The 27,522-nt window shown below is 34.4% G+C and overlaps 5 protein-coding genes across 9 annotated transcripts; 3 read left to right on the top strand and 2 right to left on the bottom strand.

Moving 5' to 3' along the window:
- Positions 1-906: 906 nt before the first annotated feature.
- On the bottom strand, positions 907-2,728 carry LOC108206664 (PHD finger-like domain-containing protein 5A). 3 transcript variants are annotated; one of them, XM_064087917.1, is made up of 2 exons: positions 2,312-2,419; positions 907-1,504 (listed from the first exon to the last, which is right to left on the bottom strand). In XM_064087917.1, the coding sequence occupies exon 2, from the start codon at positions 1,458-1,460 to the stop codon at positions 1,128-1,130; it is 333 nt and encodes a 110-aa protein (XP_063943987.1). In that variant the 5' UTR covers positions 1,461-1,504; positions 2,312-2,419; the 3' UTR covers positions 907-1,127. The 3 variants fall into 3 exon arrangements, with proteins under 3 accessions (XP_063943987.1, XP_017232528.1, XP_017232527.1); XM_017377039.2 differs by having other exon boundaries at positions 2,363-2,387; XM_017377038.2 differs by lacking the exon at positions 2,312-2,419 and adding an exon at positions 2,584-2,728 and having other exon boundaries at positions 971-1,504.
- A 513-nt stretch (positions 2,729-3,241) lies between these two features.
- LOC108206752 (PHD finger-like domain-containing protein 5A) lies at positions 3,242-5,909 on the bottom strand. 3 transcript variants are annotated; one of them, XM_017377146.2, is made up of 3 exons: positions 5,788-5,909; positions 5,178-5,222; positions 3,242-3,845 (listed from the first exon to the last, which is right to left on the bottom strand). In XM_017377146.2, exon 3 carries the CDS (start codon positions 3,795-3,797, stop codon positions 3,465-3,467), a length of 333 nt encoding a protein of 110 aa, XP_017232635.1. In that variant the 5' UTR covers positions 3,798-3,845; positions 5,178-5,222; positions 5,788-5,909; the 3' UTR covers positions 3,242-3,464. The 3 variants fall into 3 exon arrangements, with proteins under 3 accessions (XP_017232635.1, XP_063943986.1, XP_017232636.1); XM_064087916.1 differs by lacking the exon at positions 5,788-5,909 and adding an exon at positions 5,363-5,723; XM_017377147.2 differs by lacking the exon at positions 5,178-5,222 and having other exon boundaries at positions 5,788-5,904.
- An 865-nt stretch (positions 5,910-6,774) lies between these two features.
- LOC108206878 (gibberellin 2-beta-dioxygenase 8) lies at positions 6,775-9,163 on the top strand. The gene is made up of 3 exons (XM_017377307.2): positions 6,775-7,350; positions 8,284-8,620; positions 8,834-9,163. The coding sequence occupies exons 1-3, from the start codon at positions 6,875-6,877 to the stop codon at positions 9,056-9,058; spliced, it is 1,038 nt and encodes a 345-aa protein (XP_017232796.1). The 5' UTR covers positions 6,775-6,874; the 3' UTR covers positions 9,059-9,163.
- Positions 9,164-11,329: 2,166 nt separating this feature from the next.
- Positions 11,330-20,788, top strand: LOC108207694 (uncharacterized). Its single transcript, XM_017378128.1, has 12 exons — positions 11,330-11,425; positions 12,467-15,256; positions 15,529-15,658; positions 15,764-15,849; positions 16,310-16,554; positions 17,237-17,323; positions 17,410-17,509; positions 18,013-18,217; positions 18,304-18,427; positions 18,865-18,913; positions 19,009-19,176; positions 20,404-20,788. The coding sequence occupies exons 1-11, from the start codon at positions 11,330-11,332 to the stop codon at positions 19,090-19,092; spliced, it is 3,996 nt and encodes a 1,331-aa protein (XP_017233617.1). The 3' UTR covers positions 19,093-19,176; positions 20,404-20,788.
- A 3,008-nt stretch (positions 20,789-23,796) lies between these two features.
- On the top strand, positions 23,797-27,312 carry LOC108209915 (protein PMR5). The gene is made up of 5 exons (XM_017381126.2): positions 23,797-24,256; positions 24,397-24,568; positions 24,709-24,887; positions 25,446-25,604; positions 26,770-27,312. Exons 1-5 carry the CDS (start codon positions 23,928-23,930, stop codon positions 27,101-27,103), a joined length of 1,173 nt encoding a protein of 390 aa, XP_017236615.1. The 5' UTR covers positions 23,797-23,927; the 3' UTR covers positions 27,104-27,312.
- Positions 27,313-27,522: the final 210 nt, after the last annotated feature.

Genomic DNA, 27,522 nt, shown 5'->3' with positions numbered 1-27,522 from the left:
TACTAGACTTTTGTCGTTAAACGGGCTTTTACTTGCCAGGCTTTTATCTGGGCTATAATCGGGCCGGGCTGTGCCGATTTTTTCTTTAAAATTAAGGTCTTGTAAGGACTTGCAGGCCAGACCTGGACCGGTCCGGGCTTTTCATATCCAGGTTTTATCCGGGCTTTTTATCGGGCTTATCCAGATAAGCTTTTTAGGACCGGTCTTTTTTTTCAGCTCTATCCTAAACTATGAATTGTACTATATTACTCTCTAGTTGTACAAGTCCACAGCTCTAATAAGGAATGACAAACAGAAAATATTCAAATCTACTAACTCTGCTTAGAATGCTCTATAGTAAATTAAATTACATGGACTGATCTTTCCAAGTTAAAATGAATAGATCAATAAAATTACAGAGCAGAGGAATAGCATGGATAAAAAGTCAGCGAAACATGATAGAATAAGAAACAAGTATGATTCATAAAAATGCTATCGCAAAGCAATACAAAGATACACCTGAGTTGTATTTTCAGATAATAATGAACCCGTTAGAAGAAACCTGAAGACTTATATAATATGCAGTTCTGCAACAATTTGTTTGGGAGGAGTTTGGGTTATTTTCCTCCCAATAGGAGCCGCTACAGTGTCACACTTCAGGTTATATGGAAGACAATTAAAAAAATAATCTTCACACTGGCTTGTTGCTGGTTATTCCAGCTATCAAATCTCAGTTCATGAATATTTAACAATCTTACTAGTAGGCATGAGCATACAACAATACCATAAACACAAATCAAATTATTTTACATACTATATAAGTATTGAAATGAAAACTGCTTATAAAGCTTTGCAACAGGGTAGGAGGCTAGGAGCATAACCGAAAAAAAAGATGTAGATGAAACAATTCTGGGAAACGCAACGGACTAAAGAAAATTAGAAATATAGTTGCTTTCCAAAGAGGTAGTTTAACCGAAACCAACTAGTAATCTATAATCAACTAATTGGCGTCTCATTCATGGTTCATAATTTGAAATGTCTACATAATAGAAGTACACAAGCAGCCAAACATAGTTCTGAAATAAGCCATCTGTATTTATGGAGCCAATAAGAAAGCCAGTACGTTCAATAAACAGTTGCATACGTTATCATCGCTTTTTAAAACCATATTTTTTCCGTTCGTAGAAAAGATCTGTTTTTGCGCTTCCCAAATTCACTATCTTGGGACACCCATCCCGATCTTTCTCTTGCTGAGTACATTCCTTGCAGTAATATGCATCAGAAATTCCAACTCCACCACAGATAACACATCGACCTTGGAAGGACCCATAGTTGCATTCATCACAGACCCTCACAAGTGTGCATGGACGAACATATGAATCACATACTACACACTTTCCATCACATTTTTCACAAAGTCGTCCAATAGCAATACCCGGCTGCTTTCGACACATTATCAAATCGGGGTGATGCTTGGCCATTCTTCACGCAAAAAGATCTCTTCAGAAAATAATCAAGTGGCAACCTGCAAAGTCACGACGAACAATCAGGGACGACAAAATATAAAATCTGACTTTCTTAATTGCTTGCCAAATAACGTAATAGGGAAGCTTAAACATCTCATTCAGTTTATTTATCTTTCCAAACAAAAGACATGAGGGGTAAAACGTAAAAGTTACAACATTAAGTATTCTTTCTTGTAAAACAGCCATGCCTTAAACAAAGTTACGGAAGCTAAGATTTAAGCAAATAAATCCTAATGCTGAGAAGCCATATAGAGGGGACAAGTCAGCATCAGACTCAATGACTTTCAACTTATATATGCAGGAAACAATACGAGAACATAAGGATGGTAATTATAGTTATTAATGTCCTACAATTAAATGAATCAAACTGTATCTAATGAAATCCAATCAGACCGTCCACTACTAATAGTACGATACAAATAAAACACAAGTACACAACACCAACAAATGCATAATAGTCCAACACTACAGATACATTGTACTTGTAGAATTCAAAAGTAAGAAGTGCCTATAGAATACGAGTCTCAATGAACAATAAACAACTGAACTTTAAGAGCTCCGATAATAAGCATCATCAAAATATTAATATATGTAGAAGTAATGAATCTCCTAACACATATTCACAAAAAACAAACAATAGTTATCAAACAATAAGGAATATCTATCAAACACACGTTCACAAAAAATAAATACTACTCTGTTTAAGTAATTGCTCACATTCGTCCCAAAGGCTAAAATCAATATTAAGTTAGCAAACCCAATTAGTCATCAAAGAAGCAAATTGAGCTCATAATTACAAAACTAACCGCTCTGATTTTTCTACTGTATATGATGAATTCATAATACAAAACACATACTAAAGCAAGTAATCTTCTTCACAAGTATGCGCATATATCACTCATTGAAAGCTAAACCTGCATTAATAAACCCTAATATTAAACCCTAAAATTTAAAACACCGCCAATAATTGTAGCCAAACTTAATCGCAAGACTAGTAATTAATTTAAATAAAAAGCTAAAACGAGATGAATTATTAGTGCGTAAACAGAATTGAAGTTTGAGAAGAAAATACACACACCTGAGCCAGAGAGAGAGAGAGAGAGAGAGAGCAGGCACGATAGAAGGGCAGGCAGGCAGGCCGTAGAACGAAGTAATATTGATCGTATGGCGGTCGGTTAAGAATCTGGGCTTTAGCACGGGCTTGAGCCCATTAAGTATACAATTAGGATTAGGATTTTAATGAATAATTTTTTATCAATGAGTTTTTAAACATTCTCGAATATCTTCAGATTTCGTAAATAAATATAAATAAAATTATTTAAAATCTCAATCGAATACATCTTTAAGGTTATATAGTTTAGTTTGATTTTGGTTAAATGGTTGAACTTCAGTTATTTTTGTTATATATTGAGGTTATGCAAAAAAATTATATATTATATATATTTTGTGGTATTTTCCAGAAAAATATATTTTGTGGTATTTTCCAGAAAAAATAAAGAATATAAGATAAAATATACTCAATTATTTGTCTTACTGTATACATTTACCGCGATTTAGATATCACAGTATTCCTCATATCTTTAGAACACAAATTTCCATCTTCGGAAAATAAACAGGAAGTGTATATAAAAATATGTTTAGAAAAAACAAAAACATTGTGAATATATTTTCCTTCCAGACGAACGCTGAGGAGCAAATAACTATTTCAATGAAAAATTAATGCCGCAGAAGGAACATACTTACAGTACTTCAGATAACATTGCTGTATAGACTATAGAGTATAGATCATGGCTTAAAACCATAAACCACAATTAAGACTCAAATCTTTAATGTAGACAGTAACACAAATATTAAAGCAAAACATATTGATTACAAGCATTGAAATGACCAAATGCTATATTTGGGAAGCACGAAATATTCGGAACAGAGACTTTGGCATACAATTGCCCGATTACTTTATCATCTTTTTTTGAAACCATATTTTTTTCTTTCATAGAAAAGATCTGTCTTTGCACTCCCCAAATTCACAATCTTAGGACACCCATCCCGATCTTTCTCTTGCTGCGTACATTCCTTGCAGTAATATGCATCAGAAATTCCAACTCCGCCACAGATAACACATCGACCTTGGAAGGACCCATAGTTGCATTCATCGCAGACCCGCACAAGTGTGCATGGACGCACATACGAATCACATATTACACACTTACCATCATCTTTTTCACAAAGTCGGCCAATAGCAATGCCTGGCTGCTTGCGACACATAACTAAATCAGGATGATGTTTGGCCATACTTCTTGCAACAAGATGTCTTCAAAAAATAACTCCCAAGTAGCAAACCTGAACAGTTGAGAGAAAAAAATCAAGGATGTTTACAGAGTTAAATATTTGAACTGCAGGGAACAATTTAGCTAAACCTCGAATCCTTGATTACTTGCCACATTCAACAATGAAGAATTGATGCACATAATCTAGTTCATTAAAGTTTTCAAACAAAAGATAGAAGGGGAAAGCTGCAAAATAATAATGCTAGACAAGCAGAATAAAAGAAAAGAGAGTCAAGCAGTCAACATCAGCTCTTGTGGTGCTCTTGTGGGCAGTGGCAGATGCATACGGTTCCGCCGAGTACCCAGACTTTTTGTATAATACTACTAAATTGCTCATCTAATGTGGTATAAATTTGTCCATACGGTCTGAATACAAAGAGTATAAACAAGAGATAAAGCTTATTTGTTCAAGTTAAGTAATAGTTTACAACTCTAGTTTCCTGCCACTTTTCTCAACCCATTTTATTTCTTTCCATCTTACGAAATGTACTTTACTTGATTATTCATATCTTCTTTTTAATTCCTTTCTATTTTGTGAGTTTAGAACTACAAAATGTTATCAAATATTTGTACTTTTTGTATTGTAATCATAGTTTGGTATAGTCTACAGTATAATTTAACAATATATATTAGATGTATTTTAAAGATAAGTAAAACAATAACCAAAATTTCTTGGAATATCATATCTTTGCGCACAACAGAGCTCAAATCCGAGACACACCACTGCTAGTGAGCAGTGACTAAACTTATATGATAGACCCAATACAAGAATATAAGGATGGTAATGAATGCAAACCGTGACAGGGTTAAAATGAATCCCCCTTCTTTCCTTCTTCCTATAAGACATAAAGCCTATAAGTTATTAATGTTGATACAAAACTTAGAGAAAATGCATAATCACGTCCTCATAAATGCATTATGCATATTCGAAGGCAATTGCTATAGACTTGTAGCTACACCATATATTTCAGAAGTAGAAAGTTTATATGTGTGGTTGTGTGTGTGTGTGTCCTTTTTCACACGTTTTTCTATTTTTGCGTCTTAATTTGATCTCATATATGATCTTTAATGGGTCAATGTGTTCCGATTGGAGTCATAGTCGGCTACTTCAAGAAACCAGAGCCATATTGACATCATACATAAATATATTCCATATCAAGGTAGAACATGAAATTCCACTTTTAAATAATAATCCAATAAGCATAATGAGCTCGTATTACCGCAATTAAACTGCAAAAAGAAAGATAGAAGAAGAGCAATTTGCAACTGATTACGAATAACGGATCTTGTTTCAGTACAGTATGTCATCATCACAATTCAAAACATATGTATTATAGGAACTAACCTTCCTCGCACGTGTCTACAGTTATCCATCAGTAAGATAACAAACCTACATTTAAAAACCCGATATCAAGCCCTAACATTTCATAAAAACAAGTTCACTATTTGATTACTGATCCAAGAAGCATAATGATCTCATAAACACTATGCTAACAAAGCAAGTTGCAACTAATTGCGGAAATAACCTACCTATTTATCTGGGGCATTTTATCATCACAAAAGCTCATACATTAACCAACTAACAAAATAGGAGCAACATAGTTCACAAGTATCTCCAATCATAAATTGACAAATTACAAACCCTCTATATCAAAAAACACGAATATCAAACCCTAAACTTTTGGAAAACAAAAAAACAAGTTGTGAAATTAGCAACAACTTATATAACATCTCCACCCCACAACTGAGATTACAAAAACCACAAATACCCTTTTATCTGATAGACGCGGATGTTACGGCGTAAACAAATCGCATAACATAGATAAAAACAAATCGCAGGATATCAAGTTATTAACAATTCAAATTAAGACAAAAACACTTAATTACATAACACAGAAGCATCAAACTAGTATTGGTTCTAATTGAAGTTCAAAGCAAAGCAGAAACTAACTAACCTTTGATTGAGAATAGGGCGTCGGGGATGAAAAACAGAGAGCGGACACGCAAAAGAGTATATTTTTCGTTCTTTTTCTCCAAGGCGGTTAGCTGCAAGCTTTGGGTTTTGTTTTTCTTTTGGAGTCCTGAAATATTTTATTTGCCGAATTTTTAAATATGATTTGAATAGTAAAATAAAAATTTAGCAAATTGTTATATTAAAAATATTGTTTTGAAAATTGAGAATTAATTTCAATAATTTTTTATTATTTCATAACTCATCAAATTAATTAAATTTTTAATTATTAATATATTTATATTAATTAATCTATTAATATTTAATATTTGCACGCTGGTTAAATCTTGTCCGTGTTTTCCACACTGATTAAAAGTGGTCAAAAAATTGGCTTAAGATTGACTTTAACAATGAATATATTATCAATTAATATTTGTAATTGTGGGAAGAAATTCAAATTAAAATTACTTTTTTCACAAATAAAATATTTGAATAAATTTTTTTTAAAATATAATATTATTTTAATTTTGTATATTTTGACACTTACCGGTATTTTTGAAAATCAAATTGAAAGTACGGAAAATTTTACAAATTTCCAAATTTTGGGGTACATGTGTGGCAAAGGTGCTCATTACTTAACGGTTTTCATATTTGTGGCATGCAAAGAATGTTGCGTTTTCTAGAAATTTCACTCGACTACTCGAGAGTTAGAAGAATAAGAATAGGGGTGATGCATTGTTTAGCGAATATTTTTTATTGCGAGACAGATTCTTTACTCGTCATTTGTTAATCTTATGCAAGTGTGTAATTTAGCAATGATATACATGCACCCATTTTCTATTTTTTTTCTAGACAATGTCCATTGACAGTCTTAAGAGGTGCCAAATTTGATTACCGAGATTCGAATATGGACGTAACGAGAGATTTAGACAGAGAGGTGGTCCACTATTCTGTATTAACCTACAAATATTCCATAGAGAAACAAACAGACATTAAAACAAAAACCAACCTATCAGTTTGTCACTCTCCCCTTGCACAAACAACTTATAATAGTACCAAGTCTACTCTTTGTTCCTTGCTAAATCAAGACCATGTCTCCCTTGTATTTCTCTGAATCCTATCCTCCCATATTTCGCCAGCCCAAAAACCCCTTATGCCCTGAGCCAAAAGAAGATGTTTGTAATGATCAAGCTCTGATTGGTTCAGACACTCTTCCTGTTATAGATTTCCAATGCATTGATCAAGAGCAGCTACATGAAGCTTGCGCGGAATGGGGAGTGTTTCGTTTGGTTAACCATGGGATTCCAGCTAGTCTCTTGAGCCAACTTGATGATATTTCTAAAAAAGTGTTCAATTTTAGCTTTGAAACTAAACAGAGACTATTTAGCAGTACTCCTGTAACATATTTCTGGGGCACTCCTGCCCTTAACTCAAACGGCCTGGCTTTGCAGAAACCGCAGAATGTTAACTGGATGGAAGGCTTCAATGTTCCTCTTTCTCAACTTTCGTCGCGTTCTCATGCCTATAAAGAGGACAAGGATGATGATCCACTGTCTACTTCTTTGAGGTACATCTTCTTTTTTCTCTCTTTTGTAGCTTGGCACATGAATTTGAATCCTTTTGTGGTAACCTAGCATTAGCATTATAGCTTTATGTATAACAAGAGATTGGCTTTCGAGTATCAGTAGAGTATCACTGTAAGTGCCACTAAAAAACAATACACATGGTGCCTTGTACGTGCAAGGCATGGTTACATGACTGGGAGTCTTCATTTAACTTCAAATAAAAGAATCTCACTCTGGTCTGGTCTGAAGATCCAGAGGACATTTTGTCCAAAGTGATGTCATAAACATGAACGGAGTTTGTGAAATCAGATACTCCGTTCATTAAGTACATACTAAATCAGTAACGGTGGATTATTAGTAGGAGATATATTTGAGTTCATATCACTCAACCAAAAGGTAACTATTTCCAACAATAATTGAGGGGTCGTTGGATCTCTGTTACTTTATTGTTCTTTTTGTTTGCTTATTGATCTTTGGTTAAGGTAATGACGATATGTTTTTAACTTATTATAACTAGCCACGTGAGCTCGCATTATAGATAAGCATTATTGCGTGGCTGCTAATGGAGCATGTAATCACTGTGGTAAAAACTACTTGCCTTGATATTTAGCCAGAGGAAAGACTGGGATTAAATGTCACTATATGATGCAGTGACAATCTGATATTGCCTTGCCTCCCTGGAAATTTTATTCCTGTCTGCCAATTACAAAGTCAGAATTATATCTCTCAGATTATTTACATTCAAATCGGATTTTTTGGAAGACCTTAATATAGTTCCAGGCAACATGTGCTGATAGCCTGTATGTTTGCGAATGTGTTCAAAGTCGAATAAAAACACCAAACTGTGTGTGCAGTATGAGCAAGTGGTAGTTTGTTACGTTTGTCATGTAGTGACATGAAATGAATTGCATGTGTTTATGTCTCTGTGTTCATAGATATTTGATTCAAGAATACGGGAGTCACCAGTCCAGACTTGCAGAAGCGATTTATAAAGCAATTACAGATAGGCTAGATCAGGGGAAGCTGGATGATTCCAGAAGATGTTCATCTTACCTTTCGCTATCAACGGGCTTCATACGTGTCTATAGATACCCTGCATTGGTGCAACCCAATGAAACATCATGGGGCATGGATGTCCACACGGATAGCTCAATCATTTCAATATTGAATCAAGATTTAGTTGGTGGCCTTGAATTCTATAGACATGGTCATTGGCATCATGTTCATCCTGTTCCCAACACTCTCATTGTCAATCTTGGTGATATGATGCAGGTATTTCTAATCTCTGCTCCCTTAAATGTTACATTTGTCCCATCGGACATACAATCAATAAATTCAAACCCCGCCTCTGCCTCCTGTAGAACACACGCATCAAAACCTGTAACATTACTTGAAAATAAGATTTAGCTCATGTGCTTTTGTTAATGTGACGAACTAGATTTATATAGTCATGATGCATTATTTGACTTGGTGTATGTTGAGCAGGCCATAAGTGATGACAAGTACAAGAGTGTGAAACACAGAGTGAAGTTGAACAGATACAGAGAACGACTATCAATGGGCTACTTTGTATTCCCAGAAGATGATACATTAATCCAGAGCCCGAGTTATATGCCCTTTTCTTATTCTGATTTCCGAGCTCAAGTTCAAGAAGACCTCAAAACTGTTGGCTACAAAGTTGGACTCCAGAGATTTAGAAGACGCGGATAAATCACGCGTGACAGCCCAAAGATAGAACTGTACTCTTAAATTGTAAATCAAATCTTTCTTGCAACTTACAATGGGAGCTGATATTAATTTTAGTTTGTTTTACTAGTCTTCTTCCAAACACACAAATAACTTGCAGCACTGGCTATGGTTAACTTCACAAGGCAATATAAGATGCATCATCAAAGTGCTCTTAAAAGTATTGCAAAGATTGGTGGATTGAAATGAATACTATCAATTTGGAACTTTTGGCAGTTAGTTGTTTATCATGGACTCCCACAATTATTCTTGGGATGCATAGTTGGCATGGCTTCAGAAATTCAACTCATTGTTGTAGTCCCTCCATCCCAAATTAGATTGATTTCGTTAACTTCGGTCACTCACTTTAAGGTCCATTGACTGCATAGCTACTTATTTTTAAAATTTTATTTTTGTAAATAAAAATTTAAATATGGGTGGTGTTTGGCTGACCACAATAAGCTGACTTCCGGGTTTATAAGTTATAAGCACTTATTTGTACCGTTTGTGCAAAAAATAAGAAGCACTTAAAAGAAGTTATGATTACTAGTTTTTGTTTCAGGACTTCTGCTTATTTCCCAAACAGTTTAATCACTTATAAGTCTTAACTTGCTTCTGCATCCTACTTCACTTTTTTATTTTAAGCAAAAAACACTTATTTTAAGCTCACCCAAACGGTTGAAATTTTCGTTTGCAAAAGAAAAATTAAAAAAACTAATTTCGGAACTAGACGGTCAATGCATCTTAAGTTACGTGTCCAAAGTCAACTAGCTCATCTAATTTAGGATAGAGGGAGGAACAAAAATCACCGGGCCATATTTCTCCTACTTATAGACAATAGGATCTGGTAAATTAATGTTCATGCTATAATGATTATTGATTAGCACTGTGATGATTATTGATGGGTACCATAGGGTCCAATGTTTTGTTGAATGAGCTCAATTATAGACCCTAAACAAATCAACTACACATGAAAGAAATCAATTAGGCTGAATAAAATTTATAATTATATATCAAAAATATTTATAAAAGGTAATAATAATTTTTTACAATTAAAATTTATAAAAAATATTATAAAGGCAGTAATAATTTTTTATAATTAGAATTTATAATTATATATCAAAAAGGCAATCGACTTTATAAAACAAGTGTCCGTGGATCACAAGATGTCATAGACTTTCTTTCCCATCTGGTGTACTCCTGTTAATTTAAATCGTTATTGCATGCAAGCCACGTATTGAGTCTTTGAGTACGTGGTAAACTTTGAAACGCATAGAAATCAGGAAGTGAGCAGACGATAAAATTAAATCGGACCGTTCTAATTACATAGAGCTTGCTGCGGACAAATATTTGCATGGAGATATACAAAACATTTGGTTACTGCTACATTTGCCAGTCAAATAATTTTTTTCCTTTGACATGGTCATGGATATCTATAGTGGTTTGTATGTTCATGCTTAACTCATGTACAGCACTAGCATTGTATTATATTTTGTAGAACTTTTTGTTTTTTTGATAAAATTGTAACACTTTTTGTTAATTTTTCATATGTATTCATAGCAATTTTTTTAGATTCCTTAATGATTTTATTAAATTACTTTATTATTTTAATAATAAATCAGATTATGTTACTTTCTATGTCTCAAAATAATAATCGATCTTTGACTGTTTTGCAGACGAAAAAAAATATATTTTGTACATATTATTTTAAATTTTATTTTTAAATTAAAATATAAATTTTGGTATTAGAAAAAATTGAAAATTAAAATATATGAGTATTTTTTTACACTTAATATAAAATTCAAAAATCACTATTATATCCGGGACAAGTCACATTACTACATTAGCCGCGGTTGTATTACAAATATTTGGGACAGATGGAGTAAATAATAATAATAATAATAATAAATTTCTTTTTTATTGAATATCAGATCCCTATGTTCATATAATTTAAGGGATAGCTGTTAACTAATATGAAAATATTTTGTAATAAACTAGGGGTATAATTAAAGATTAACTACTTCAAAAAAAAAACTCAAATCAAATTTTAAAAAAAAAAGCAATTAACCCCTAGAAACAGGGTTAGCCGCATAGGCAGTATTTAATAACTCAGGTGAAGTGATCACTTTTGTAGATCTTCTAAAATAAGTACTTTTACACCTCTCACTTTCACAGGGTTTAAGCCTTCATAAATATAATACATGGTAATAAGCCCTTCTCTTACTCTTTCAGGAAAAATTCACAGAAACAATATTAATGGCTTTTGATCCTGAAGATGAAGATGAACAAAGGAGAAGAGAAGCTATGACAACAGTGAATCGAAGAAAGCTTTTAGAGCATCAGAAAGTTGAGGTACATATTTAATCTCTTTTAACCCTCAATTTGCAGAAATTAATAATTAATTTCATCCCGTGAGAATCTGGAGTATACCACTGAAATTCTCGACCCATCTTGTTCCCAAGAGGGAGAGGGTAAATCTGAATTCGATTTAATATCTACGCATCATAATGCATGGTTATACAATACTGAGGCGTGTTTATTTATGATGACAGTGTGTTTTTGTGTATGCATGTTGTAAGTTGTAACAATTCTATGTTCAATTTGGTATTCATGGCTTTGGTAAAGACTTTTTATATTCTGACGTAGTTGCAGTGCTTCCTTTTAGTTTCTTTTTATAATTTAAGTTGGCCCTTTTCTATTTTTTATTGTGATCTCTCTCTTACCCTTTCTGTTTCTTGTTATTGTTATGTCCTCTCCTTGTTCTGGCTGTGAATGGGTTTTAAGATAAAGTATATTTTTAGGAGTAATCTTGATTTTATTTACATGCATCTCGTTAGTCTCTCAATGCTTAGGTCTGTACTTGTATGATTTTGTTTTCAAGTATGCATAACAAATCGATGATGAATTTGAGGTTCGTAAGTTTAGGTACTGACTTTCTATAACATGATCTACGTGGAGTATAGGGTTTTAGGTTTCTATATTCATATTTTTTATTGAGATTTTTCATTTATCTTCTTGTTTTTGGCTGAGAATTTCTCTTTCTCTTGCAATTTTGCTTAAAATTTACATGCATTTTGTTGGATTATATAGTTTCTAAGTCTGTATATTTATGACTACATGCATGTTGTAGCAACCTGATGATGAATCTGGGGGTATCAGATTAGAAATTAAGTTTACCCCGTGCGCACCCAAAGGGTAGCGGCTTCGGGTTCCTACGTTAAAAAAAATGATTCTATAGTGATTTGATTGGAGGGCTTTCTTTAATTTTACCTCTTTTTTTTTTGGCAGTCTGAAATTTTTGCATCAAAACCCATTTATATATATTTTTCAGAACTGTTATTTCTCAAGTTAAATGTAGTATGTTCTCTAAATACTTTTTGAACTTTCATGAAGGTCAGGAGCTGTACCGACGAGGGATTTCTAGGTTCATGGCACAGTGGAACTGTCATTGCTACCGAAAGTTCAGCTAGATGGGTCCAGTATGATCATCTTTTATTAGATGAATACAGTTCAACCAAACTTGTTGAACGTATAGAGGTTCCTTCTATCGTTGATGGCATTGAAATCAACAACAAATCAATGTCTAATTATCGTGGGTGGATACGGCCGTTGTCACCTCCATGTTATTTTAGTATATGGTTTCTCCACTATGGACAATGTGTTGATGTGTATTATTCGGATGCATGGTGGGAAGGAGTGATTTTAGACCATCAAGATGGTTCAGCAGAGCGGAATGTTTTCTTTCCAGATATTGGTGATGAAATGGCAGCTCACAAGGATAATTTGAGAATTAGTCAGGACTGGGATGAACAAACTGAACTTTGGAAGCCTCGGGGGAACTGGATCTTCCTTGAATTGATTGAGGAAATAGAGAAAGATTGGCCCATTCTAGTTTCTGTTAAGCAAATTTGGTATGATGTGAGGGCCAGAAGCGGATTTGACAATTTAAAGGAGTGGACTTCTTGCTTGACTGATATCTGGAGAGAATTGTTGTTAGAGGTAATTGTGGATAACATTAAGCTCTTTTTGAAAGATTTTTTTCCGACTCTGAGCTCGAGCTCCTCGGGGAATACATTGCATGATTGTGGTCATTTAATGGAACTAAGTGGACCTATTTTGGATGCTGTATTGAAGAATAAGGAATGCTTTGTTGACTCTCTTGCTGTTGTACCCGGCAGCAATGGCTTCTTAAATAGAAGTGAGTTCTTGCATGTTGATGAAAAGGGAGAATATCGTCAGCCTTGTGATGAGATCAATCGGGACAAATTGGCCACTGTTACGACATTTGATAGGTTGGGGAAGATGCCGCTGTCTAGTTCAGTCAAAACCATAGATGAAGAAATAGCATGTGCGAGTTCTCGAACAATGGCAATTGCACCTTCTATGACTGGTGAGGTGTCCAAGGTTAATTCCTGTACCAACCATGAAGAATCATTTAACGCTAGTCTTGAAGTGTCCAAAATTACTAAGAACAATGTTTGGCATCCTGCTGGCCCCAACATTGTTTCTGATCCTGACTATTGCCCTGAAGCAGTTGATGAATACTGCAGATTGTTCAAGTCTGGGAATAAGCGATATCTTAAGGTTCAAAATAATGTCTGGAAACATCTTTTATTTATGGGCTGGAAAATTGAGTACAGGAACAATGAAAGAATTAATGGTATGCAACAACTACGGTACATTGAACCTGGTTCTCCTGAGAAGTATTTTGTATCACTTGTTGACGTGTGTGAGTATTTGAAGGCAGGAGCATCTAAAGAATTGTGTTCCTTTACAGACCTTAAAATACCAAAAGAGAAAGCACAAGACAATTGGGTGCCATTTTGCCTCCCAGAACCTGAATTTTACGAAGATGCTGTTACTGAATATATCAATATTAGTAAGTGTGGGCGTCAACCGTCAGAGGAACATATATTAAATGTCTTGAAACATCTCTCGTTTTTGGGATGGAAAGTTGAATACACTAAAGAAACATGGAGATACCGTTTTATCATGCCTAAGGATGGTGGCAGTGAAAAAGAATTTCGATCACTTTTCGAAGTTTGTCAGTATATGGAAACATCATCTTCTGACATTGTTTCTATGTTTCCCCAAGATGTGCAAAATTGTCTATCTTATGCAGCTGATGCCACCTTATTTCCAACTGAGCACTCACAAGAACGCAAAAGTGTACTCATAGGACCTTCACCTGATGAGGAACTTATATTTGAACCTGAATATTGTCCTCAAGCTGTTATGAACTATCATACTCATGTTACCAAGGAAAAGGGTGACCATAGTAAATGGAAAACAGGTAGCATGCTTAAGGATATGCAATTGAAAGTAAAGAAGCACCTGTTCGCTGTTGGGTGGAAATTATATCACTACCGAACCAAAAAAAAGTTGAGGTACAGGTACATTTCACCTAGCAGGAAGATGTACGATTCACTCCGATCAGCATGCAAGGGCTATATAGATGAAGAAATACATGTTGGGAAGCTAGCAGAAGTACAACTTCCTAGAGAGGCTCGATATTCACCTTCAGCAAGTGAGGAGGTTCGGAAAGAGATTCATTGCGAAAACAAGAAGAAAAGAAAGAGTAGTTCCCTACATCTTGCCTCTCTGTCCTCAAATTCCGTTACGAAGGAAAATAAGTCAAAGAAAATTCAAGCTATCAAGTCTAAAGATAATATTAACAGGCCAGTCTCTGTTTCAGACCGTGTGTTGCGGTCAAGCAAAAGAGCTCGCGAGGTGGTGGATGCATCTTCATCACACAGAAATCCTTGTACTATATTATCTTGGTTAATGGACAATCAAGTTGTTTTACCTAGTGAGAAAGTGCAATATCGCATCGGAAAGGATTGCAAGATGATGGCAGAAGGTAGGGTGACTCGTGACGGAATCAAGTGCAATTGCTGCCAAGAAACTTTTACTCTGCATAATTTTGAAGTTCATGCAAACAGTACTTGCCATCAGCCATCAGCCAATATATTTTTGGAGAATGGTAGGTCCCTGCTGGAGTGCCAGTTACAACTGAGGCGAGATTTAAATACAAGAGGTTCCAATAGAGGGAGGCTGGAGGTGAAGGGTAAACCGAATGACAATAAGACAGACTCCATATGTTCTGTCTGTCATTCTGGGGGTAATTTATTATTGTGTGATGGATGTCCATCTACATTTCATACTCGTTGCCTTGGTTTGAAGGTATGTCTTTTTGAAAGTCATATATCCCGTTTATAATTTTCTAGTTTTATGTTCTGTCTGTCATTCTGGGGGTAATTTATTATTGTGTGATGGATGTCCATCTACATTTCATACTCGTTGCCTTGGTTTGAAGGTATGTCTTTTTGAAAGTCATATATCCCGTTTATAATTTTCTAGTTTTTCCTTTCCCAGTTTCACTTTCTACAACGTATACATGAATAAATTACTTCTGTCTAGAAATTGATATTTTACTGCATTTGGTTAATATGCAGGGGGTTCCAACTGGTAACTGGTTCTGCCCATCATGTTGTTGCAAAATTTGTGGCCAGAGCAAAAACAGTGGGAACATAGAAGTATTCACAAATAGTAGTGTTATCAACTGTGATCAGTGTGCACGGCAATGTGTGTTAGCTAAATAATTAAGTGATGATTTATATTCCATTCAATATATTATATTTGTCTTCATTATGTTAACATCTCTTATAATACATAACTTTTATGATACAGATCACATCAGTTGCCTAAGGATGAAAGGTCATGTGCTTGAAAGTTATCCCAAAAAATACTGGTTCTGCAATTTTAAATGCAAACAGGTAACTCTTTTATATGAAATCGTTGAGACTATAGTTGTGATTTGAACCAATACGGACATAATCCAGTTATATGCAAATTTATTTTTTCTACATCACTTTATATTCAATATTCATGCAAGTGGAGAATGCCACTATAATAGGCATTTGGCTTCCTGTAAAGACAAATTATTTATGCAAAAATGAAATTTTTCTGTATATAATGCACGAAGAATGGTTGTCAAATTGGTTGGAAGTTGATTGTCTTGGCTATAAATTGTCTTTAAGTTTTATATAATTTCGTTTAAGACATCAAAAACATCATAAAGCGGTAAGATATGTACATATGTCTACTGTTGTACATTTTCTGGTAAACGTTTCATTCTTGTGTATTACTTATTCTGATTTTGTATAGTGATTATTATTATTTAGATATCAGTTGGACTCCAAAAGCTGATTTTATATGTTGATTATGATTTTGTAGATTTCAGTAGGACTCCAAACGCTCCTAGGGAAACCAGTTCAACTTGGGAGAGATCATATGACTTGGACTTTACTCAAGTACATAAAACCTGATAAACACTATCATAATCAATCTGATATTGTGGATTCGACGGAGATTTATAGCAAACTTAATATTGCTCTTGGTGTGATGCATGAGTGTTTCGAACCTCTCAATGAACCTCGAACCAGGAGGGATCTTGTTGAAGATGTTATATTCAACAGACGGTATGACTAAGTTTCTATATTCTGTTATATTGCCTGTAAGTGCCATATAATATATATTTTACTTTATTTCAAATTAAATGTCAATGAGTTATGAAATATAATCATTTTGTGTATATGCCAGACAAATAATGTATTTTGTCTAATTTTTTGAATGGACGGAACCTAAAAAAGTCTCAAAATCTTGCATCTATCGTTTTAAAGATTTCTGAGAATTAAAACTCTATCTATGTATATAAAGTGTCTCTCAAGTACGAAGACCATAGCTATAAAGCGCAATTGTACTTTAGTCTTACAATGCACCTAAAGGCTAGAAAAGATTTTTGTTTATTTTATATTGGCTCAACCAGTGAACTCTTTTTGTAAAAATGAGGAGTGGGGTGGTGAGTTACTTGTATTTGCAATGGTAATTTATGAAGTTTGTTGCTCTTATTTTATTTATTAGATGTCCACATATCGCTATTCGAGTAGTAACTATAATAACATTCTACATATTGTTATTCGAGTAATTTGTGATGGATGCAAGATTTTTCACTAAATGAAAACAAAAAGTACACAGAAGTACATGTTTTATTTATGAATTTGAAGCTAAATTTTGATAATTTATGTTAAAATTTGGAATTATTATATTATATTACTGAAAGAATGTATGCTACTTATTTATCCAAATGGTTCACAATTTCAGGTCCAAATTGCAACGTTTGAACTTTCATGGGTTCTATACAGTTCTTTTGGAGAAAAATGATGAGCTAATTACTACTGCGATTTTAAGGTATCTTCAATCGCCTATTATTGTCAACTGTAGTTTGACCCATTACAATGATCTAAAAATACTTGTTTTCTCTTTAATAAATATAGAGTTCATGGCGAAAAGGTGGCAGAAATTCCTCTTGTTGCTACGCGTTCTCATTATCGTAGGCGTGGAATGTGTCATGTTTTGATGGATGAGCTTGAAAAGGTAATCCAATCCCAGCAACTCATTTTTTTCTTAATTTAGTGATTCTAAAGCTTTGATATTCTTATTTGCCTGTATTGGTAAATGAATGATATAGTCATATATGAATAAATGAGTTCTTATACTACCTTCAAACAATTAAATTATGAATTTCAAGTCTCTTCATCTCTAAACCACAAAATGTGACATATCAAAAGTCTAAGGCTATAAGTCTCTTATTTTATGATGTACTTATAATTTGTATTCTTGTGCTTGAAAGATGTTTTTAAGAAAGGACCTTGAGTAAATATTATTTAAGATTTTATTTGGTGATTTTTATTTTGATTTTGTTAGTATTCAATATGTTTTTTTCATAATTTTGTCAGTTGAAAATCTGTTACAGTAGTGGATGTAAAATATATACATAACTCGGTCTAGGTATGACATGACTCATATTGGCAGAGGAGAAAGATCGATTGTTTTCACAACTTTTAAGTTGATATATAGTTGATTTTTTTTGCCCATAGGTACTTGTGAAATTAGGAGTGGAGAGGCTAGTTTTGCCTGCTATTCCAAGTATGCTCAATACTTGGATCTCTTCATTTGGATTTTCTAGGATGTCGCCATCAGAGAGATTAGAATTGTTGGATTATACTTTCCTCAGTTTCAAGGGCACCACAATGTGCCAAAAACTCTTGTTGATGACCCCACGCATAAAATCAAATCCCCCAAGTATGCTTCACTTCCTTCTGGTTGCTTGTTCAATAGTATAATAGTTATTTAATTTAAGCACTACCTCTCTAATCATCCTTGTACAGGTCTTGTTAAGCAACATTCTGATGTCATTAGTGGAGATGATATTGAAGGGAGCAGTGGTGGTTCTGAAATACTTCAAACAGAACGAGTCGACGACAATGGAGCTGTAGGCCAAACCTGTATAAAGTATGTTCTCTTTTCTATCTTGTCTTTCTTTCTGTATAATTTCCAATCATAGCTTTGAGTTGACAGTTTGGTTCTCAAAATACACAATCCACCGCATCTTGTACAATAGAGCTGTAATATACAAGACACAGGAGCATGAGATAATATTATAGTGGCCTACAAAGGTTAAACTACATGAGAATATACATGTGTATACACAATCACATGCATATATATTGTTATTGGGGATTTTGTAATTCATTGAAGTGGCTATAACTTTTTATCGAGCTCAGAGTAGCACATCGAGTCGCAGTTGTTACCTGTGATGTGATCAGTCTCGTTGAGTTTATCTATCTGATTATAAGTAATTACTAATTTGTAAAGTTGTGGTCTTTTTTTTTTGATAATATAGTTGGAATATTAAGCTAATTAGTGGTTACTTTTGTGATTTATTCCAGTCTTGGTGGTGGTGTTGGTGGCGAGGACAAATCTTGTTCAGATTATTGGGTACTGGCCATCAGCCACTTACTATGTTTGTTGGTATACGCATATCTTTTTTCAATCTCTACAAAAATTATGTGATCAAGAAATTCTCATATCAGGTGAGTCAACCAACTGGTTTTGAATACGTACCTTGCCAAAATGGTGAGATGGGTCTCCAGAGCTCAGGCAAGGGGTCTGACTAATATAAAAGTAAGAGCAACGGAACTGATCAAACTGATCAAACTGTATACTATTAGAGAAGGATTTTAAAGCCTGTTGCAGCTGAGGTTAGTGCAAGTTAGGTGCTTTTTTGTAACATATTTAATTTCATTCAGGTGGCTAATCAGCTAAATTAATAATAGAGTATGATAATTGTGGGCCTTAAGTTTTATGTAGAAATTAGTGCGTATTCTTCCTTTGCCAGAAACTTATATAGGAGCGAACCAGGAGAGTTTTGGCTCAGCCTTGTAGGCTTGTTCACAAGTTGAGAAGTAGTTGTAGATAAAGATGAAGCTCAGTTTATCTTCTTCTTTCTACTTTATACAGCAGTATAATTACAGATAAAACTACTCCGTTGACATGTTTCACCAGGAATACAAATAATAGGTCTAGTTCTTTACATAAATGTAATCATAGTATTTAGACATTTATTGCATGCATCCTGATGAGCATGTCACGGATTTTACCTTCATCGCTTTCTCATTTCACTAAACCGCCTACAATATTGATATCCAGATTGGTCATATATGATAGGCAGCAATATTGCAACTTCTTTAAGATGGAGTAGCAGTTTCAAGTGACGTCCATGCTTTTTACAAGTTCTATATAGAGGCTTAACTTGAGGATTATGCACCAAAAACTAAATGATTTGAATTATAGTATTACACATGTGTAGTTAGTGAAGGGTCTTTCTTCTTACCTTACATTCTCTTGTTGCTCCGCTGTTCAGCGGCGGAATTTTGAAGATTAGTTTTATTAGTCTATTTGCATGAAAGCCAGGATAAAGTTCATTAGTGGCTTTTGTTAAGTAATCAACTCTTTTAAAACCTAAAGGTGTTGAGCGGAGACCTCAATTGGATCATATTATATTTAACATTTTCCCTTACACATGAAACATGCAGCACCAAACGGATAATCTTTTATATCATATGTTAGTAACCAGTTCTCCTTGAACCATAAAATGTTCGAAGGAGGGTTTAATTGGATCATATTATATTTAAGAGGTTTTTTCTATCTGATCTAAATATTGTGAGTCTCCAAAAGAGCTTGTTATCGGCATGTATGTCTTACACCTTCTCATTTTAATTTATTTATTAAATTTTTGTTGTGTAACTAGAACACTACAACTTTGTCATTTATGTTGTCAAACTGATACATAAATGGAAAGAATAGGAAAGTGCAGAGGAGGAGGAGAACTCTACTCTCTTATTTCTAGTCTATATTTCATTTTGAAAATTCCCCCCCTGCGTGTGGAGCTAAATGTTTCAAGTTTCATTTACTCCTGCTATTTACAGGGTGAGAGATCCTAAACAGAGAATAGGAATGGCATGGGGAGTCTTCCACTTCTTCTCCAGCCTTCGCGGTACTTCTTCATAGTTTGCTTGTCAATGTATGCTAACAGAGTTTTGGGCAGACTGAAATAGGCAATAAGAGATAATGAGGTCTCCTTGTTAAGCTAGCATACAATGTTGTTTGTGCATTTGTTTGTTTTCATGGAATAGATAAGTGTCCATTGCATGGGTACAGATGTATAAGAGCAAGTGCAATAGATTACCTAAATGAGCTCCTAAACTTATATTTAGTTAATGTATCAAAAAAAGGTGCTCCAACATTATGCCAGTGATTACCTAAATCACTTGTACATCCTCAATTCTCTTAACCATTATCTATTTCTAGGTGCTTTTTTTTGTTTTTTTCCTCCTTTTCCCCTTTCTCTCTCTCAAATTTATTATTAAAATAATAATAGGGGAACAAATATATGGATTGCTATTGGAGTTGATACTAAAAGTAGATTACCTAAATCACTAATACTTAGTAAGATTCATTATTTTATATTATTAATAGGTAATGAGATAGGTAATCTATTTAACGGAGCGGAAGATTGTGTTATTTGTGGACAGTGTGAATGGCAACTCCTAACTCTACCCCCCAGAGCCCTTTCACAAGTAAGCCCCCTTCCTTTCTATTATCCAGGATTCTGAAAATTGGCCCATTTAATAATTAGTCAGGATGGATTCTGATATGATTTGCAAAAATCGGTTGATATTGAAATTCAGTCATCAAAAATCGAATTAATTAGTTAAAAATTGGTCATAATATCAAATTTTGGAAACTTTTTGGGGAAAAAATATAAAAAAATATATATATATATATATATATATAATTATATCATAATAATATTATATTAAATTAAATTAATATCAATTAATAATACAATTAATCACTCTCAATGATCAAATGAATGCACGCGAACCAAACCCCCATACACATATATACCGGATAGGATGCATATATTTCTACATCTATATTGCTAATATTATGCATACTAACTGTCAACATCTGGGAATTGTATGCACTTATTGTACAGTATTTTCATAATCGTAGTGGTTGGGTGAAATTTGTGGCAAAATTGAGCACTTGATATTGCCACATTTATGTTGCATGGCAGTATTCTTATGATCTTATCTATGGCATGGTCATATATTCGACATGGGTCAAATACACATATGATTTGTGTTTTTAGCAACGGAAACCGTATGGAGTATCAATGAGATCGCCGACTTGCATGCCATTATTATTGACCAAATTTTAAGCTTTTGACTTATTTCTCTCATCTTTCTGTTATGGTTAAAATGTTTAAATTATGGCATGCGTGGTAGTGAAGCAAAGAACATGCATACGCCTACAAAGTAAGATAAGCTTAGTGTTTGGTGAAAAGAAAAGAAAAAGTGGTGATTCGTTGCACATCTGATACACGAATATTGATGGATCAGAGGACCTTATAGTTTGGGTTTGATCACAAATTTAGAAAGGAATCAACTTTGAGGCTGCCCACCCTATCCTAACACAGAACCAAGAGTCCAAGACAACATTGGCATGAAATTACGCTGAAAGGAAACTGTCAGGTAGCCCAAAAGATTATCCATTTTTAATTATCTCGAATTTTTTTCTCAAATGACGTGTTCAAGTCTGATTAGTTACATTTACTACAAAAATAACGAGACTCTTCACCCAATCACAATTACCGTAAATAAATTTGGAATTTTTTTTTGGATATGAAGCATTATCCCTGAAATTAATGGGGTCCATCCCCGCCAAGTTGAGGGAGGGCGACGACGTCGTCCGGGGGTGACCTTTCAATAACATTGCACGTACGGCTGCCCTCTACGCCTTGCCATTCCCAGTAGCTTTCTTGCTCATCCCTCTGTATATACCAAGTGCAATCATAATAGTATAAATGATTTCGTGAGAAATTAGTGGCAAGTCTTAGCTTTGCGTTTAAGTTTAAATCAAACTTATTGATAATATAATTACACTTATTCAGAATTGTTGACTATTTTGGACATGCATGAGATGAGATGGTAACTATGATTGCCCAAATGATGTTCCGTAGTTTTCAACGATGATTTGTTATATCTTGTCTTTTTTGAGTATCATGAATTTGCATAGAAAATGCCCAACATAAAGGGCATATGCAATATTTAACTTAAAATCGAGTAAAACCAAGAAAAATGAGAAGACAACTTCTGACCGAAAATAATTGCTACTCCAATTGTTTTATTCGGCTTAATATAAAAAATTAGGAAAACTATAAATTTAATTACTTTTAATTGATCGAATAAATAGTTGTTGTTCAATAATTAACAAGACAGGTCCACCGTCAAGTAGGGAGTATATACACACACGTGAACCTTTTTTTATCCTTGTCCATCTTCACATGCACAGTTTTACACACAACACAAAACATCAAATCCCCCTCCTTTAATTTCGTAGCATACATCTGCAAACACAATTATACACATGTACGCATGTAGCACTCCCACCGTCCCACAATACATATCTCTTTTGGAAGAAATTTTTATCTCATAATATTTGTCTGCTTTTAATTTCAAATGTAAATATATTGACATTATTGCAAAATTACCCTTCTTAAAAGTTGTATAACAATTAATGAAGGTTGAATAAGAGTTTACATTCATTTATTAGAGCTTGTATAACAATTAATGAAGGTTGAATAAGAGTTTACATTCATTTATTAGAGCATCTCCAAGAGCCTCTTAGTTGTCTCTTAAATATAATATAAATAATGTGACTTTTAGCAATTTATTACAAATTTAAGAGTGTAAACTCCAACAATACTCTTTGTATCTCTAATCTATTTCATATTTTATTCGTATTGGGCTCCATTATAAAACAAAAAGGGAGGGAAAGTGGAAGTGATTTGGAGTGAAGGAATTTTTTGTTGTGCAAAATTAAGTTAATAGTTATGTGGTGGCTCTTAACTTTGAGGAGAGAGAAGAGAAAAATAAGAAGCTATTAGTAATTTAAGGAGCCACTAAAAGTTTTCTGGAGCAATTTATTTCCTTGTCCTCCTCAAATTTCAAGTTAGGAGCCCAAATGAAGAACCTGTTGGAGATGCTCTTAGGGGTATAAATGTGAAAATTTTATCTAATTAATGTTTTCTTAATGTGCGTAATTTTTTAAAAAAGACATATATTATGGGACGGGGGAATATAATTTACCAACTAAACTCGTATATTAATTAGTCCACTCGGAGACGCAGGGCTTTTAATTGATTGCTCCATTTCAAGAAAAATGTTTTACATATCATCCATTGTTTACTTAGATAAATAAACCAGCCTACACATATACATACTAAAACACGCATAAAATGCATTTTATGTTTAAAAACATTCTACTGTACTAGTGTTCTACAATTCTCTCTTTGTATATAATATACACAGTTACACAGACACCCCCACCTTTTAAACCTTGCCATCTCTCTCTCTCTCTCTCTCTCGCTGAACAAACTTGTACAATGGCTGTTACATGTTCAGGGCCGTGTTATATTACTAAGATGTTTGCAGGTTTAGTAATATATATGCTCCAAATACAGATAGCTTCATCGGTTATGATAGCGAAGAGCAGGCACCACAACACTTTTTACAAACGGAGCCCAATGATCCAGGCCAACCAAACAAGCTGTGCTTTGTTTATAGGCACTTGGGTCTATGATGATACTTACCCGGTTTATCAGTCCTCTGCTTGCTCCATTATTGACCCGGAATTCAATTGTCAAATGTTCGGCCGACCCGATACAGATTACTTGAAATACCGGTGGAAGCCAGTCAACTGTGAGCTACCTAGGTATGGTAGCATTGTCATAACATGTTAATGTTGTGTTTGGTTTGTTTTTCTTACAATTGTTTTAAAAATATTTTATGGATATTGTTAAGTTACGGGGCTTATCAGGATCGTATATTATTCTGACGTGTTTGTATAAGCAGGTTTGACGGGGAGGAGTTTTTGATAAAAATGAGAGGGAAGAATATAATGTTTGTGGGTGATTCATTAGGCCGAAACCAATGGGAATCACTGATATGTATGATATCAGCGAGTGTGCCTCGTTCACCAACTCAGTTCATTAGGGGAGATCCTTTCTCAAGCTTTAAGTTTATTGTAAGTTTCTACAAAAGCATGCTATACTAATTACTATGCATTTGCTTTATTTATTTGGTCGACTTGATCATGATGATTGGTTGGAATAATGGAGCCATCCAAACAGGGGATAATTGGGGTTTTGTTATGGTATGTTGCAGGAGTATGGTGTGGCAGTTCAGTTTTACAGAGCACCCTATTTGGTGGATATTGATTTAGTGCAAGGAAAAAGAATATTGAAATTGGAAGATATGTCGAAAAATGGAGGTGCCTGGAAAAATGCAGATGTGCTGTCGTTTAATACGGGTCACTGGTGGACACACAAAGGATCTCTTCAAGGGTGAGCAAGTTATAGCCTACCTTGTGTGCCAACAAATTATTCCTTGCTAATTTAGTCTTTTTTGGTTTTGGATGAATTTACGGAAATTTAAATATTCACACAGACCTTAATTGTGGACCTTATAGAAGCATGTTCATGGTACATAAAAACTTGTGTAAATTGTTGACACAGATAATTCTTCCCTAATCAAATTGTTATAAAGGAGTTTTAAGCCTTGCTAGTATATATGTCTCTTTAGTTGGCATGCTGGAGCTTCACGTACTGGGAAAACTTTAATGTAGACAGCTAGGAGAAATCGAGAACTTGTTAGGTGATCAAATTATATGGACACATTAAGTTTGCCTTGGTGGAATTGAGTTCGTTTTAAGAGCACAGAAGCATTTAAATAAATAAATGACCCTTTGGACATGAACATTATTTGGTTGGGCCATCATAGTTATAGCTCTAAGTTTTAACAATTTTGTAAACGACTTGCTGTTTGATTGTTTCTGTAAATGAAGTTAGAATTGCGATTTTATAGAGAAGAGGGGGTAAAAGTGTGCCATGTTAAATATGCAGGTGGGACTATATGGAAGCGGAGGGGCAGTTGTACCAAGATATGGAACGATTGGTTGCCTTAGAAAGAGGACTGAGGACATGGGCAAAATGGGTTGATGCAAATGTTGACAAAAGCAAAACCAGAGTTTTCTTTCAATCCATCTCTCCCACACACTACAAGTATGTTCATAGATATATACTTTTTCCTTTATCCCTACTCACCTCTTTATCTTTAAATCCTGCATATAACGCACATAAACTTAGATGCGTCAGTTTTAACTTTCAGGTCGTGTTCTTGGTCGTAAATGTGTTAAATTCTCGTTCTTCTGATATTTTTAAACTTGATGATGAACTTGTGCTATTAGTTCGAAGTAATAATTATTACATAAATGTGTCATTCCGTTACTACTCAAGTTATCTTCGCGTCATTTTCGGATTTTGTTACTCTTGATAAAGGGGTCTAGCTCGGATCAGGATTGTCATCCCTACACAACACACAGACAAGGAGATAAAAAACAAAAAGGACCAACTGGGGATTGCAGGGTCCAACATCGTAGCTGTAATCACTAATTAGAATGCAACTTGCCAATGGCCGGGCCTATGATTATTACCTAATCCACTTTCTCAACTGACTAGTCCATAACTTTCCTTATTCATTGCTTTCCCTACATTGCAGCCTGTCTCCAGTTCGCCATCTTTTCTAAATTCAAATCCCATTAGGTGGGAAACTTAAATAAAGATAATGCAAAGTTACGATGATCAAACCCGAAATTCCAGTTGAATACGCCCCCTTAATGTTATACTCACTTATCACCTACTAGTGAAAAATAAATAGGACTTTGGAGAGGCATCACCAAAGTCTTTGGATTTATGTCCTCATATAGTAAAGTAAAATATGAAGTCGACCTTGCATATCAGAGATGATATGTATAATTGTACAGATTATGGGGGCAGTGATCACTTGCTGTTAAATCTGTCTCCATCGAAAAAGAAAATGGAGCCGCTCTTTTTGCTCTGTTATTTAGTCCTATTTTTAACCACTTGTTTCGTCGGTGATATACTCACATGTGAACTTGCCTGATAGTGACAAATAAATTGTACAGCCAATACAATATTCACCCAAATGCATTTGTTCCGATCCTTTCTTTTATTGACCTAGTTTGATTCGAATTTATCTTTTTATATACATTTAATTGAGATTGACTTGATCTACTAGGCATTTTCTGTTGAACATTTTGTTGTTTGCATAACCGTGATTGAGTTTAAGCTTAGTCCCTTGATCACAACTGATTGTAAGAACGGCCATTTATACAAGATAATGATCGTGATTTGATTGAATTTGCAGCCCGTCAGAGTGGAGTGCAGGCGCAACCTCAGTGGCCAAAAGTTGCTACGGTGAGAAAACACCAATGAGTGGCACAGCTTACCCAGGCGCGTATCCAGGCCAAATGAAGGTCCTTGATGCAGTGATAAGGAACATGAGTAACCCAGCTTATATACTTGACATAACTATGCTCTCTGCTATGCGTAAAGACGCGCATCCGTCTATTTACAGTGGCGATTTGAGCCCGGAACAGAGAGCCAATCCTGACCATTCTGCTGATTGTAGTCACTGGTGCCTCCCTGGATTACCTGATACTTGGAATCAGCTCTTCTATACTGCACTGTTTTATCAATGATTTAGCTCACTATATTACCATTTGTATCTAGTCATGTTTTCTCATTAATTTTTCTAAATATCATATGATCTAAAATAGAGGCTGTTTACATAAAAATATATCTGTTTATATAGCTGTAATGTTCACTCTGTTTCTCCAAGAAAAAGAAATCTGGAGATGTATTATTTTCATAATCTAAAGAAATAACTTCTAAGAAGCTGTGTTGTTCACGGACTCGTGTCTTGTTTATATTATGCCAGAGGCTTGGTCAATATAAGTGACTATCAATGAAAATGACTTGCAACTGGCAAGCAGTAACATTTGCATGTTATGGAAGTATCACTTTCGGTATTTTAATAAAATTAAACATTTTTCATGTGGGGAGAGTTTAAGATAAGAACCAAAAATTTATAGAGAGTAATCAACTGCACTATTGTCAC

Source organism: Daucus carota, chromosome 2, assembly GCF_001625215.2.
Source record: "Daucus carota subsp. sativus chromosome 2, DH1 v3.0, whole genome shotgun sequence".
In the NCBI taxonomy this organism is placed as follows: Eukaryota; Viridiplantae; Streptophyta; class Magnoliopsida; order Apiales; family Apiaceae; genus Daucus; species Daucus carota.
The sequence above is the reverse complement of the archived record's forward strand: the minus strand, read 5'-3'. Positions and strand labels throughout refer to the sequence as shown.